The 13,138-nt window shown below is 46.4% G+C and overlaps 1 protein-coding gene across 1 annotated transcript; it reads right to left on the bottom strand.

Annotated features, from left to right (window-relative positions):
- Nucleotides 1-1,104: 1,104 nt before the first annotated feature.
- Nucleotides 1,105-2,514, bottom strand: LOC112825840 (tripartite motif-containing protein 75-like). Its single transcript, XM_025873947.2, has one exon. The coding sequence runs from the start codon at nt 2,512-2,514 to the stop codon at nt 1,105-1,107; it is 1,410 nt and encodes a 469-aa protein (XP_025729732.2).
- Nucleotides 2,515-13,138: the final 10,624 nt, after the last annotated feature.

Below are 13,138 nucleotides of genomic sequence, written 5' to 3'. Positions count from 1 at the left end.
CTGAAATAAATAAATAAAATCTTAAAAAAAAGAAAAGAAAAGAAAAGAAAATGAGCAGAACCTAGGTCCTTCCGGTGAAGTTAGTACAGTGTTCCAGAGTTTAAATAGGCATGGGCGGGCGCCTGGGTGGCTCAGATGGTTAAGCGTCTGCCTTCGGCTCAGGTCATGATCCCAGGGTCCTGGGATCTTGTCCCGCATCGGGCTCCTTGCTCAGCAGGGAGTCTGCTTCTCCCTCTCCCTCTGCCTCTCTCCCCCGGCTTGTTCTCTCTCTCGCAAATGAATAAATAAAATCTTAAAAAAAAAAATACACGCAGGCATCTCTAACAACCTAGCCTTCCACTCAGTTTTGGCTTTGAAAATACGATAACTCCCGGGACACTGTTAGGGCTCAGTAAAAGTTGCTTACACTTGTAAGAAAATGCTGACTAAAAATAGATATGCCATCGTGCCTGAGTAACTTTTACTACCTGGTGATTCATCTCTTAGTCTCTGGCACGGTATCTAACTGTAATGTCTGTTTATTAGTAAGACTTTCCAATTCTCTACAATGCCTAAGAACAAAGAATTTAGAATGAAATCAAAACTCTGTAAAGGGTTCCTAAGAAAGCAGATGTGGTGAGTGCCATGAGCAGCCAGCCCCTTGGGGTAAGGGGAAAAGCTGTCAAACCCTGGTTTGTTGAAGGCTCTCTCCGATGCCCACCCCAACCCCTTCAATTGTGTCCTTCAGGAAAACCAAGGTTACAATCGTCTCCTGTCTAGTACACAATGGGTACATGGCAGGAAGAGCACAATGTTTTAATAGCACAACTTCCACAGAGCTGAGAGCAAGTTGACCAGTTCTGTTTTGGTTAATCCCTTGCCAACTCCGTCTGCACTTTCTGCCAAATTTAATCACCCTCACACCCAGCAAACCCTTGGACATTCCTGGAGAGAGGCATCACTAGCACTGTTCTAGAGTTGTTTAAACAAAATAACTTTCTTCTTGGATGAAACTGAGAAAGAAAAAACTGGGGGCAGTGGAAGGATTAGCTTTACTGGCATATTAATACGATAGCCTATCCACCTTCCATTCTTTAAAACGAACAAAGATGATCCAGGGAGTTTTCATTCATAATCTGTTCCCATACAGATCCGGAGAGGTTTTGAATCAGGTCCTACATAGAAATAAGGCCTAAGAGGTCTAGTAAAAGTGTCAGTGAAAGTATAGATGTGAGATTTTTCGGTCCTGTTATAAAATGAGATCTCACCCAGCTCATAGTCCAAGAAAATCCCAATGCCTCTGGGGTTCACGTCTAACCGCAGCAGCGTTGGTATAGCTCCCACTGCCTCATAGCCACCTTCCTGCCGCTGAATCATCCAGCACCCCTGCCAGGCCAATGGAGATCTCCTGGCCTTTGTAGGAAGAGAGTCTTTGCAAATCCCCACAGCCCATTCAGACTTGTCTCCCACTTCTACCTCCCAATAATGCCTGCCAGAATAAAAATATGGAAAACCCAGGACGACTGTATTGGCTGTAAATCTTTTTGGAAAATGAGGAACACTTTGTTTTCTCTTCGTAAATGTCACATACTTCTTATCCTCTGAGACAATCAGGTTAGGGTGTGCCGTCTCATGGTCTAGGATAATGTCTAATCTAAATTTGTTTATAATTTTCTGCAAAGCAGAATACTGGGGAGGAAAGCTGCAGCCTTCTCTTCTTAACTGGATTGAGAAAATTGATGGACTGATCTCATCCTCAGACCTCCTGTAGAAATTTTTAATTTGTGACAGCAATTCCAATTCAGACAGCGCACTGTTCTCTGTTACTTTACTCAGTAGACCTTTGAGTGAGGAGATGTAGTTTGAAAATGCCGTTATGTTTGCACTGAGCTTCTGCTGCATGTCCTTCTCTTCATCAGCTAACCTCGAAAGAACTGCTGCTTGATCACGTTCTAAAAATTGCTTCAGGCACTCAAATTCAGAGAGTAATTCCTGCCTTTGGTTTTCCACCTTCTCTTTCAGCTCTAAGGGTTTTTTGCTTTGAATGTTTATTAATTTCTGAACGTCCGCCACCTGCTTCTTCAGGGGCCTGATGTAACGGCTGAGCCTCTGCCTGTGATGAGAGGCGGCCTCCCCCAGGGGCCTCACCTGGTGGCCCCGGTGGCCAGGGGGCTGCGTGCACTTGGGACACAACACCTCGAGGTCCTCCTCACAGAAGAGGGTCAGGACCTGGTTGTGCTTCTCACACAGATATTTCTCTTCAAGCCTCCTCTTCTTGCTCCTGGTGACGTGGAGGAGCTTGGCAATGTCAATCATCCTTCCCAGCTGGGTGTTGCTCCTCAAGTGCCTCTCTTGGCACGCGTGACGGCACACGGGGCACGGGAACCTGTCCTTGCGATCAGCCCAGGACTGCTGGATGCAGCAGCGACAGAAGTTGTGCCCACAGTCGGTGGTGACGGGGTCTCCGAGGTAATCCAGACAGACGGGACAGTTGGCTTTGGCCTGGAGTCCTGCCAGGGCTGCCGGGACTGCCATTGGGCTGTAAATGAAGGACTGCACTGAGGTGGGTTTTCTTCAGGAGCGTGGGCTCCACAGTGAGAAGTGGATACACCCTAAAATCTCAGGCCTCACTTTGCTGGCGGCTCTTCAAGTCCTGTGAAGCTTCAGGCCTTTGAATTCCAGCTGCCAAGAGGAGCCCTTCCTAGAGCCTGCAGCCAGTCACAACTCGGCGGGACAACTACTCTCCAGCCTCTGGAAACAGAAAATAAAGCCAAGCTAAGCAGCTCTCCCAGGAGAACAATTGTTTCCCCACATCATTAATTACTGGAGGAGAGATGATATTACTTCCAAAAACTCTGGGGTTTCAGGTGGTCTTACCCACTACCACATTCTAGTCCAATTATTCTTTTCTAACTCCAATCTTTTATTCCCATGCTTTTATTATTATGCCCCATCTATTCCTACCCACTCGGGGTACCACAATCTCCGCATCCCACCTACCTCCCATTCACCCCAACTTGGGCTGTGGAAAGTGCATGAGCTCTGGGACAGATAGATGTAAAACACCCAAATTAAGACACAGCCTTGGTCACCTATCCATTAATGTGGAATTCATCTTACATCTTGAAGGGGTTTAGAACATGCCACCCAAAATTATGCCATTGGTATGTGAATTATTTTGAGATGAAGGCAATCAAGACTCAGAATCGGGAAAGGCCCTTTACCTCCATCTTAACTGGCTTCAAAACATAATTTCCCCATTTGTGGGGGAAATCTGCAATTATAAAGGAAATTTATATTATTAAGGGGGCCTGTAGCAAGAAGAGAGCTATTACCAGAGAGAACTTTTTCACCTAAGAGATTTATCTGTGTAACATGACCACCTTTATCACAGATTTTTTTCCACTCACCTTCCCAGGAATTGCCTCCCCCAACCCCAGAAGTCCCAGGCCCTTAGCTCTTTCCTGAGTTCTGGATGGTATGTAAGTCTCAATTGTCTGGTGGTCTTTTCAGTCTATCTTTGTGACATTCCTGTGCACAAATATGTAATTATTTTTTTTCCCTGTTAATCCACTCTATCTCAATTCTTAGATTAGCCACAGAACCTAAAAGGACAGAAGGGAACATTTTTCCTCCCCTACAATCCCAAACTCTTACAATCAGGTAAATAAGGACTATAATAGCACTATAAATTTTTGTCTTATGAGAATACAGAACTTAAGGAAATCTCCTCAATTTTGAAGCTTGAAACATTGTTTTTCTGATGGCTCAGAATTCACATATACCAATTTGGTTTGCTTTTTTCATCCCTGGTCCTAAGGTATAGGGGAGGAAATACTAATTTTCCCTCTATCCTCCTAGGTTCTTGGCTGAGACTCCGCTCTAATCAAAAGACATACTAACACAGGAAAACGTAAGTTTTATAATATGTATACATCCTGTACACAAGGGAGTTAGGAACACTGAGTAACTCCCCAAAATGGCCCAAGCCACCACCTTAAATACCACCACCCCCAGCTAGACAAAAGATCTTGGGGGGGGCAGTTTGAGGAGGTTATCAGGCAAAGCCGAGTAATCAAGGGGTCAAGGTTGTTAGGCAGATTTGAGTCCCTGCACTCTTTGGATAAGGGTTTCAAGATTTAGTCCTGCCCCTCTTCCTGATACCAAGAGCAAGAAACCCTTACAAATGGATATTTCTCTGATGAATGTAAATTTCCTTCACAAAAGGGCAACATCTATTCTATTGTCAAAGATTCACCGGCATTTGCCGCCTTTCAAAAGTAATTAGCTTGAAATAATCATTATGCTGTGAAAGAGCCTATTTTGGGATGGCAAACCCAAACCAAGTAAGATAATTAAAACTATCCTTTATAGGTTATAAAAAGCTTCATGCCAGGTCAAGTTCTGCCAAATACATTTTGCACCAAATTTATCAAAAACTTGTTTTACAGCTGTTTTGAGTTTCAGAATTGTAGGCTTTTCAGGATGACCATGTGACCTGGAGCCTGAGTCGACCAGGCGCCTGCCATTCCTGCTTACACAGGTGCAGGATTTAGAAAATGCTCATTTCCCCAAATCCTTCACGGGGTCCACAACACCGCTCATGGTCAGACCCTTTACCTGCCACCCTCTCCCTCCCCAAGCTACCTTCAGTCCCAGTTCTTCCTTCACTTTCTCCAAGTTGACCAACCTCTGGCCCCACGACATTGGCATACTGCTGACCTGAGGTCCAGCAGAGGTCTGGCCCATGCATTAGTCTCCTTCCTTAGTTCCTCTTCTTCCCTCAGATCTCACACATCCTGTCTTGTCCTCAGTATCCTAGTTCAAGGTTCAGTATCAGACACCTCCCCTTCGGAAACCTTAATCTGTGTTGTGGTTTTCCTTGAGGTCAAGCTGTCTTCCCCACTAACCACCAAGAGAGTAAGATTGTATCCTTATTTCTCCTAAATGACCCTTAAGCATCCAGCTCAGGAACTCATTAAGTATTTGTTGAATTACATTCCTGGTGCTCCCTTTACAAGCTCTGTGACTTTGGGTAAACTACTTAACCTCTCTGAGACTTAGTCTGCCCTCTGTAAAAAAGCAGACTGGTTAAATTAAGAAAGACCAAGGCCATGCACGGCTTTGAGAATCAGGGGTACAGGGGTCCACGGCTCTTGGCTCTCCACTCTCCCCACCACAAACCACTTCTCACCGAGACAACCTGTATCGAGATTTTACATTCAACGTCACACCCCTCTCCGGGCTTTGTCACACACAGATATTAATTCCCCTTTAGGACAGGGTGGGACCTGGGTACTGTGCATTCTGCAAACATTTCAGGTGTTTTTTGTTTTTTTTTTAAGATTTTATTTGTCAGAGAGAGCACAAGCAGGGAGAGCGGCAGGCAGAGCAGTAGAGGGAGAAGGAGGCTCCCCGGCGAGCAAGGAGCCCAATGCGGGACTTGATCCCAGAACCCTGGGATCATGACCTGAGCTGAAGGCAGACGCTAAACGACTGAGCCACCCGGTTGTCCCATTTCAGCTGATTCTGAACAAGGTTGTTTGAGAGACGAGGAACCATGTAACACAAGGGTTGTGTTTTGAAATAAGCCAAACCCGAGTGTGTCATTCCTGATAAGGCGCGCTCTCTCCAGGTGCGCTCTCTCGCAGGCACTGAGTACTTAACTCAGGGGGCCAGGGATCTTCCCGCTCCAGCCTCCTGCACCCACATCCTCCCATCTCCGGGCTTACCTGGACCCTCCAGGTTCCTTCATCTGCGCAGGGACCCACACACTCTAGGAAATCCGCATATATGTCGGAAGGAGCAGCTGAGAAGACTCCACCCCTCAAACACGGTTCCTCCCATAAGTGGGAGGGACATGAACAAAGGAAGGATGGAAGCGATGGATGGGGGGAGGGGGGTTCCTGTAATTATAATAAGCACTTAAGTGTCTTTGGCCTAAGAATTTTCGTCTTCCTCATAATAACCACGTAGGTCAGTTTCACTTTATTTTATGTACGTATGTATTTATTTATTGTGTATTTAGAAGGGGGGAGGGACAGAGGGAGAGAGAATCTCTACTCATGTAGACTCCCTGCTCCTGCTGAGGCCAGAGCCCCACAGGGCTCCATCCCAGGACCCTGAGATCATGACCTGAGCCCAAGATTCCGAGGCTTAACTGGCTGAACCACCCAGGCTCCCCATTCATTCATTTTTATTTTATTTTTTAAAAGATTTTTTATTTATGTATTTGAGAGAGAGTGAGCCCGTGAGAGAGAACACGAGGCGGGGTGGGGGGTAACAGAGGGAGAAGCCGACTCCCCGCTGAGCTGGGAGCCCCATGTGGGGCTTGATCCCAGATGAGGTGATTATCATGTCTTCAAATGATATATTATTTAAAAACTATCTAGGGGCGCCTGGGTGGCTCAGTCGTTAAGCGGCTGCCTTCGGCTCAGGTCATGGTCCCAGGGTCCTGGGATCGAACCCCGCATCGGGCTCCCTGCTCTGTGGGAAGCCTGCTTCTCCCTCTCCCACTCCCCCTGCTTGTGTTCCCTCTCTCGTTGTGTCTCTCTCTGTCAAATAAATAAATAAAATATTAAAAAAAATAAAAATAAAAATAAAAACTATCTAAGTGAAGAAGGGAGAGGCAGGACCAGAATCGGCAGATAAAACAAGATTGGCCACATGTGGATGGCTATTGAGAATGAGTAATTTATGGGCGTTTATTATCCTATTCTCTTTACTTATGTACATATTTTAAAATTTCTTATAATTAGGGGCGCCTGGGTGGCTCAGTTGGTTAAGTAACTGCCTTCGGCTCAGGTCATGATCCTGGAGTCCCAGGATCAAGTCCCGCATAGGGCTCCCTGCTCGGCGGGGAGTCTGCTTCTCCCTCTGACCCTCCCCCCTCTCATGTGCTCTCTCTCTCTCTTATTCTCTCTCAAATAAAATCTTTAAAAAAAATAAAATTTCTTATAATTAAAAAATAATGGGGGGGGCGCCTGGGTGGCTCAGTCATTAAGCGTCTGCCTTCGGCTCAGGTCATGATCCCAGGGTCCTGGGATCGAACCCCGCATCGGGCTCCCTGCTCCGCAGGAAGCCTGCTTCCCCCTCTCCCACTCTCCCTGCTTGTGTTCCTGCTCTCGCTGTGTCTCTCTCTGTCAAATAAATAAATAAAATCTTAAAAATAAATAAATAAATAGGGTGCCTGGGTGGCTCAGTTGGTTGAGCGTCTGCCTTCGGCTCAGGTCGTGATCTCGGGGTCCTGGGATCGAGTCCCACGTCGGGCTCCCTGCTCTGCAGGGAGTCTGCTTCTCCTTCTGCCTGCCGCTCCCCCTGCTTGTGCACTCTCTCTGTCAAATAAATAAATAAAATTTTTAAAAATAAATAAATATAAATAAATAAATAATGGGGGAAAGGGGTGCCTGGGTAGCTCAGTCAATTAAGCATCTGCCTTTGGCTCAGGTCATGATCCTGGGATTCTGGGATTGAGCCCCATGTCTGGCTCCCTGCTCAGCAGGGAGCCTGCTTCTCCCTTGGCCATTCCTCCTGCTTGTGTGCTCCCTCTCTCTCGCTCTCCCTCAAATAAATAAATAAAAATCTTAAATTTAAAAAATGGGAAAAATAAGGATGTAAGGAGCTTCATAAATAAAAAGAAATTATTTGTAATATTAATATTATTGCTACAATAACATCATAGTTTAAAAATACCTAAACATAGACACACAAAATGAAATAATTCTATTATCCAGAAATAATCATATTCTGAAATACATATATAAGACATTTTTTTCTGTATGGTGAGAACTACAGAAACTATCTACATGTTCACTCCCATTCCAATAACTACACTCAGGGGCTTGACCAAACTTTAAGTTGACTTCTAGCACGTTATGGCCCTGTACTAGGATTGACCCAGCCCCTCTTTTGAGTGCCTGTCCAAAAAAGCTCAAGGGTCAAAATCCTCCCCAACCCAAGGATTGTTTTAGAATATTTTGTTGTATTTTCTTTGTATTGATATATAGATGCATTTTATAAATAGATCTTTCTACATTCTTCGTTTGGCTTCCTGACAAGGCAGGAAGGAGATGAGAACTTTACTCAGTGTCCCTGAATCCTTGTCAGTCAGGAAGGTTAAACTATTCACCCGACCAGCTTACACAGCCTGAAGTAAGGAGTAAGAATGGACTCCAATCCCTGTAACGTCTATTTGAATCCAAACAGTTGCTTTTCCTACAACCCCGGTCAGACCAAGTCCAGTGATTTCAGGTGCCCAGGGTGTGGGGAAGAAAGAGAGAATGGAGACCGGAGGGATATGTGGCCATAGCGTGGGAAGGATAAACCTGCAGCTGATGTGATAAAGAGAGTGAGGCAGGAGCTTGGGCAGAATGTCTTCTCAACCACAGAAATAAAACAGGGGGGGCTGGGCAGCCTGTCAGGGCAAGTTCACACTTTAGCTGCCTGAGGCCATCTTCTTCAGATTCCCTCTACCTGTGGAGTCCACATCTTTTTCCCCCAGGGGTCAAAGATCTTCCCTCTAAAAGGTCATTGTTTTCTTGAGTGCCCGGGGCTCTTTCTTGCGGCACCATTTCACAGCTTCCTTCCCCCAACAATGACTGTACAAGATCCTATGCTAAGGCTCTGGTCAGATCGACTTGGGTCAGCTCCGTCTCTGCCTTCCCTGAGATTCTAGTCCACGAGGGAGTTTGTAATCCAGTCCGAGGACGGGCACGACCTGAGCCATTTCACTAGACGTGCTGAGTGTCAGATGCCAGAACAGGAGGCTAGCCCGTGGGTGACAGGCTCACCCCCACTAGTACGAATGGGCCACCGAGGGCCCCCCTGGGGAGGTGACTAAGGTCAAATGAAGTCCAGTCTCCGAAGCGGCAATCCGGGCTAAGGAGACAGGACAGTCCCCTCCAGGCAAAGTGAGCGACCTAAGGAAGTTCTGGTGCAGAAAGGGACACGGGCTGGCTGGAAGGGCAAGAATGCTAGTAGGTGTGCAGCCCTGGTAAGAGGACGGCCGAGGGGGCGTGGCTTCGGTGGGGCAGGGGGCCAGGTGAAGGTCAGATGCTCGGAGTCTGTTAGGCCGGAGAGGGCGGGCCAGAGCCAGGCAAGCCAGAGAAGGGGTCCCCCAGTGTCCCCGGGAGGGTGGATCAGAATCCAAAGACAGAGAGCAGCAGACAGACCACAGGATGTGCTGACAGAGTGGCTGTGGGGCGTTAAAGAAGGAGACAAAGCAGAGATGCCACTGGGTTTTTCCTCTAGCTCCGAAGAGACAGGAGCTGCCACTGACTGAGAGGGAGAAGACTGGGGGGGAGGGGGGGCGGGGGGATCGGGGTCCTGAGAAACGCAGATCTGGGAAGGGCGGGGAGACCAGTTATCCTGCAGATGCCTGTTCCTAGTGCACGCGGTTCACAGCTGAGGAAGGACCGTCCAAACTGCCCATCCCCACCTCCATCTGGGTGTTTCCTGAGGAGCAGGCTGAGGCTCGGGGCGGTGGAGGAGCTTTCCCAAGGCACCAGATGATAGAGGGGAGCTAGGACTTACTTCTGGGCAAAGATTTACTGAGGGTCTATGGTGAGCCAGTAACTAAGCCAAGGGCCTCTTATATTTTAGAGCAGCTTTAGGTTCACAGCAAAACTGAGAAAGGTACAGAGATTTCCCATACACCCACTGCCCCCACATATACACAGCCTCCCCTATTATCAACATCTCCCACCACTGCGGTACATTTGTTATAACTAATAAACCTATGTTGACTTACCATAATCACCCAAGGTCCATAGTTTACATTAGAGTTCTCTCTTGACATTGTTCATTCTATGTATTTGGACAAATGTATAATGATATGTATCCATCCAGCATACTAGCATACAGAGCATTTTCACCGCCCGAAAAATCCTCTGTGCTCTCTTCTTCCCACCCTCATGCCAACCCCTGGCAACTGTTACTGTCTCCACAGTTCTGCCTTTTCCAGCGTGTTATATTGTTGGAATGATACAGTATGGAGCCTTTTCAGATTGGCTTCATTCACTTAGTGCTGTGCATTTAAGGTTCCTCCATGTCTCTGCATGGCCTTAATGAAGGATTGTTGGAAGAAAGGCAGGCAGGGACAAGGGGCCCCCACCCTAATAGAAAACCACCCTTAAAAGGATTTTACACCACCCTGGAAGGAGTCCGCCACCCTTTCCATGTGATAGATGACAAAAACCTGATTGGGTGACGGGCGCATGGGGGGTTAATCAGATTAAAACAGCCCACCAAGCCCATAAAGACCCCTAGATCTAATCGCCAGTTGGCAACTCTTTCTCGTCCCCTCCCTCTTTGGGAGCTTTGTACTATCAATAAACTTTACTATGGCTCAATAAACTTTGCTTTGCTGCCCACCACTCTTCGCCTGGTCTACCTCTTCATTCTTCGAAGCCGTGTGACCAAGAACCTCGGGCACAGAAGAGAAATCCTGTAACAGCTTAATAATTTATTTCCCTTTGGGGCGACTGGGTGGCTCAGTCAGTTAAGCAGTTGCCTTTGGCTCGGGTCATGATCCCAGGGTCCTGGGATCGAGCCCCACATCGGGCTCCCTGCTCCGCGGGAAGCCTGCTTCTCCTTCTTCCACTCCCCCTGCTTGTGTTCCCTCTCTCGCTGTGTCTCTGTCAAATAAATAAATATTAAAAAATAATAATAATTTATTTCCTTTTGACATTGCATAATATTCCATTTTCTTGATGTGTCACAGTCTATTTATCCACTCACTTACTGAAGAGTATCTTAGTTGTTTTCAAGTTTTGTTATTTGAGAGACAGAGTGCTTGTGTGCAGGGGGGAGGGCCAGAGGGAGAGAATCTTCAAGCCAACTGCCCGCTGAGCATGGGGCTGGCCACGACTCTGGGCTCGATTCCGGATCCCACGACCTATGAGATCACGACCTGAGCCAAAACTAGGAGTTGGAAGCTTTTAAACAACTGAGCCACCCAGGCGCCCCCAATGACATTGCTTTTAAAAGAGTATTTCATTTAAAATAAAGAGGTGCGTGACTGTTCCCACACAAACCCAAGTTCCTAATGGGTCCTCCCCACCCACTTAATTGTCTTACCTAACTCACCTTCCAGACTGAGGCTGAAAACAAAAGTTTTCATTTTCTTATTTGAAGCTACAAACACGAGCCTACTACTGTAACTACCTGCTTTATTCCATCCCCTCTTATCAATTCCCTAATTCTATGCTTTTCGAACTCAAATATGATACTATTAGTGTTCAACTTCAAGCATTGGAATAGCTTTTCATTAGTCTAATAAGGCTTAGAGGACACCAACATCTCTGCGAACTCCCGTTTTTTGGCTCCACATATCTTTCTTACCACCCAGCTGAGCTGAGATTTTACATTTATTTTTGTCAACGTTTGGTTAATGACATGACATTGGAGTATATGGTTCATGATCTGAATTCTCCCTTGTTTTCCCTCAACATTTTATTACCTATTCTTATTCTTAGGGCTATGTCATAGTGTAGGCTGAATAAATACTAAGCTAAAAAATAATCCTGTGGTAGGTACCAAGAGCCAAGATTCGACTTTCTGTGACCTTAGTTGGTACCTAACATATCTGCGCGAAATTTCACATCCGTAAAATGTGAATGGTAATTCCCTACCCGCAAAACCCTTGTGAGGTCTAGAGGATGAGTAAATCCGCCAGGAGGATGCTGGCACTGTAGGGGGTAGATCTGCCCCTAACACCCCCAGCAATAATGCCATCGAGATCTCCTCGCCACTTCTCCAACAGGCCAGAGACAGAATCTCTTTAAGTCCAGTTAACGCAGTCCTAACACCTCCATTAATGGGTCTGAGGGAGGGCCCAGGAATCAGTATTTCTTAAAAAGGCTTTCGCAGGGCCTGAGGAGACTCAAGCGTGGACAAGCCACACCCCCGAGTTCTGGAGCCCAGCAGACACTCGGGAAGCCTCTGCTCGGCCAAACCTCACGGAAGGCCCTGCTTGGCCGTTTCTCCTGCGCTTCTGGCTTACCTGGAGCACGGCAGGCGCCCAGGACGCGCGAACCAGCCGCGCGGCAAGACGGAGCCGCCGACACATCCCCGAGGGGCCGGCTCCTGTAGCTGCGGCGCGGGTGTTCTGCGTGTTGATTGGCTGTTCCCCTGGAAGGGGGCTGGTAGTCGGCCTGCGCATGCTCAATGACCCTGCGTGGAGGGAGAGAGCGGGAAGAGATATTGAGGATGTGCCCGCCCTCAGCTTTCAGCGCGTTGTTGGCTTAGGTTGGGCGTCTAAGGTCCAATGGCAGCCTTTTCAGATTCTCAGTATTTTTACTCCTCTGAGCAAGTTGAGGATCAAACTAAGCTATACTCCCTGGAGATTGGTTTTTTAAAAGCTTCACCACCACTTCTTCCTCTCCCAAAAGGTGAGGGAGTGGAGAGTTCTGCACTGTAGCAGCTTCACCTAGGTGAGGATCACTGAATGGAGTAGGTGGTAGGGGTTGTCAGGGGGTATGGTTAACCTTGAAATGAAAGGAACAATTCCTTCTTTCATCAGTTCACATCTCATTAGGTGTGCCCCACCGTGGTTTTGTTATTTTTTTTCCCAACTGCCAAAAGACAGTCTTGTCACTTGATTTCTAGAAAATTATCTGTTTTGTGGTATTTGCTATGCCTATTTTATAAGGAAGGTATGAAAATCAATACAAATTCTTTTGCAATTCTAAAATAATTACTCAGACTTCAAAAAAAAAAAAAAACCTACCATAAATATACATCTCATTCAGGCTTTTCATGGAAGAGGCTATAAAAGCTTTAAAAAATAGATGAAATTGATCTACATAGATGGATATGAAAAAAACTCCAGATACATTCTAGTGAAAAAAAACAACGTGCAGAATGCTGCACAAACTTACTCCTGTTGATATAAAAACAAACTAAAGAGTGTTTCTTTGTATATTTATATATGTATAAGACATCGGTGTAGGAATACTGAAGGAACTTAAATATAATGCTGGAGAAAGCCAAAGGGAGTAGTGTATTTCATGTCTCTTTTGATCTGGAAGAGTTTTGAGGCTTTCTATTTCATAACATTGATATCTTTGAAGAGTACAGGGTAGTTATTTTGTAGATTAATCCTTCAGATAGGTTTGTCTGATGTTCTCTCATGATTGGATTCAGGTCTGCCTGTTAGCAG

Source organism: Callorhinus ursinus, unplaced genomic scaffold, assembly GCF_003265705.2.
Source record: "Callorhinus ursinus isolate GAN/ISIS: 27379988/994484 unplaced genomic scaffold, GSC_fseal_2.0 scaffold4, whole genome shotgun sequence".
In the NCBI taxonomy this organism is placed as follows: Eukaryota; Metazoa; Chordata; class Mammalia; order Carnivora; family Otariidae; genus Callorhinus; species Callorhinus ursinus.
The sequence above is the reverse complement of the archived record's forward strand: the minus strand, read 5'-3'. Positions and strand labels throughout refer to the sequence as shown.